The sequence below is a fragment of the Trifolium pratense genome, linkage group LG1 (genome assembly GCF_020283565.1).
Source record: "Trifolium pratense cultivar HEN17-A07 linkage group LG1, ARS_RC_1.1, whole genome shotgun sequence".
Classification (NCBI taxonomy): domain Eukaryota; kingdom Viridiplantae; phylum Streptophyta; class Magnoliopsida; order Fabales; family Fabaceae; genus Trifolium; species Trifolium pratense.
In genome coordinates, this window is record NC_060059.1 from 4,978,589 (window position 1) to 4,979,918 (window position 1,330).

Sequence of the window (1,330 nt, forward strand, 5' to 3'; positions counted from 1 at the left end):
CTTCATGGTCTTTTATGGTAAATCCAATATTTGATATGTTACATGTAGCAAATATTTTACCATTTTTACTTGAAGATTGAAAATTTGTACCTTCAGCTTTAGGCATAGGTACCCTATATCTATCATTATACATAGTAATCTTCATTAAATCAACATCAATTAGCAATGTGATTCCTTCAATAGGCCTTGCCCAAATATTTACTGATTTACCCCTATAGAAGCATGAAACTTTAAGGGCTCTCCTTGTGATTTTTTCTCCATACCAACCAATTGTAAATGGTACACAAGAAACTTGAGACAAATTCAAGGCTCTTTTGGTAATTGACTCTTTGAATTTTGAATATTTAAGAGGCAGTTTGCTAGCTTGAAAAAGTTCATTAAAGGTAAAAGGAGGGTATCCATCACCTTTATAGATTTTATCTGAGACAATTGAACCTTTTGTTATGTCAACAACAAGTTCATGTGTTTCATCTTTGGCTCTAACAACTACTTTGGCTTGTCTAGGAATAATAGGCTTTTGTTTTGTAGTTGAAGATAACCACTTTAGGACATTGTTTTTGTTTGGTTCTTCAACATCAACAAAATGATAGGTAATATTAGGAATAGCACCAAGGTATGATTGTTGAATTATGTGTCTTGTTTTGTTGATTTCTGTAGGTGAGAGAGGGTCTAAAGGATGAGACAAACTATTGATGAAGTTGATTTGAAGAAAAATTGTTAGAATTATAAATTGTGCAATCATGATGGGTGTAGCTTTATCAAACATTGATGATTTGATCATTTTTTGAATATTATTGATGAGACATATGTTATGGCCTCCATGTTCTATTTATATAGTCATAAATTGTGTCATGAAAATTAAGCTTAATTTTTTATTTGTTTCCGGTGGGTTCCACTCAAGAACGACTCAATATTGAGTCATTTTGAGAAATTTTCTCTCTTTCTTAAATCGACTCAATATGTTTAGAGACTTAAAATAAATTTTATAATGAAAACTTTTAAAATAAAAATAAATAATATATGGATTATAAAAAATAAAAAAAATTAAGTTTTACTCGGTGTATGGTTCAAACCTTAGTCATAACATATATATGCGTTTCTTATCTTGAGTAACTAAGCTAAAAATATCTCTAATTGATTTATTATAGGCGGTAAATATAATTGGTTTTACTTAATCATGAGTCATAAATGTCATAATAGTATTATTTTCTAAAATCTGTCCTATATACATTGTGATCATTGAGGCTTAATTTGTAGCCAAAAGATCAGTTTGAAACACATTGTGATTGTTGTGTTTGAGATGATGAAATAATTTTTTCAAAGAAAAAAA

At 29.0% G+C, this 1,330-nt stretch overlaps 1 protein-coding gene across 1 annotated transcript in view; it reads right to left on the reverse strand.

Annotated features, from left to right (window-relative positions):
- Positions 1 to 781, reverse strand: part of LOC123883146 (primary amine oxidase 1) — a 3,362-nt gene extending 2,581 nt beyond the window's left edge. The window contains exon 1 of the mRNA XM_045931875.1: positions 4 to 781. Within this exon, the coding sequence (XP_045787831.1) occupies positions 4 to 781 (778 nt within the window). The remainder of the gene's footprint in view (positions 1 to 3) is intronic.
- Between the last annotated feature and the right edge of the window lie 549 nt (positions 782 to 1,330).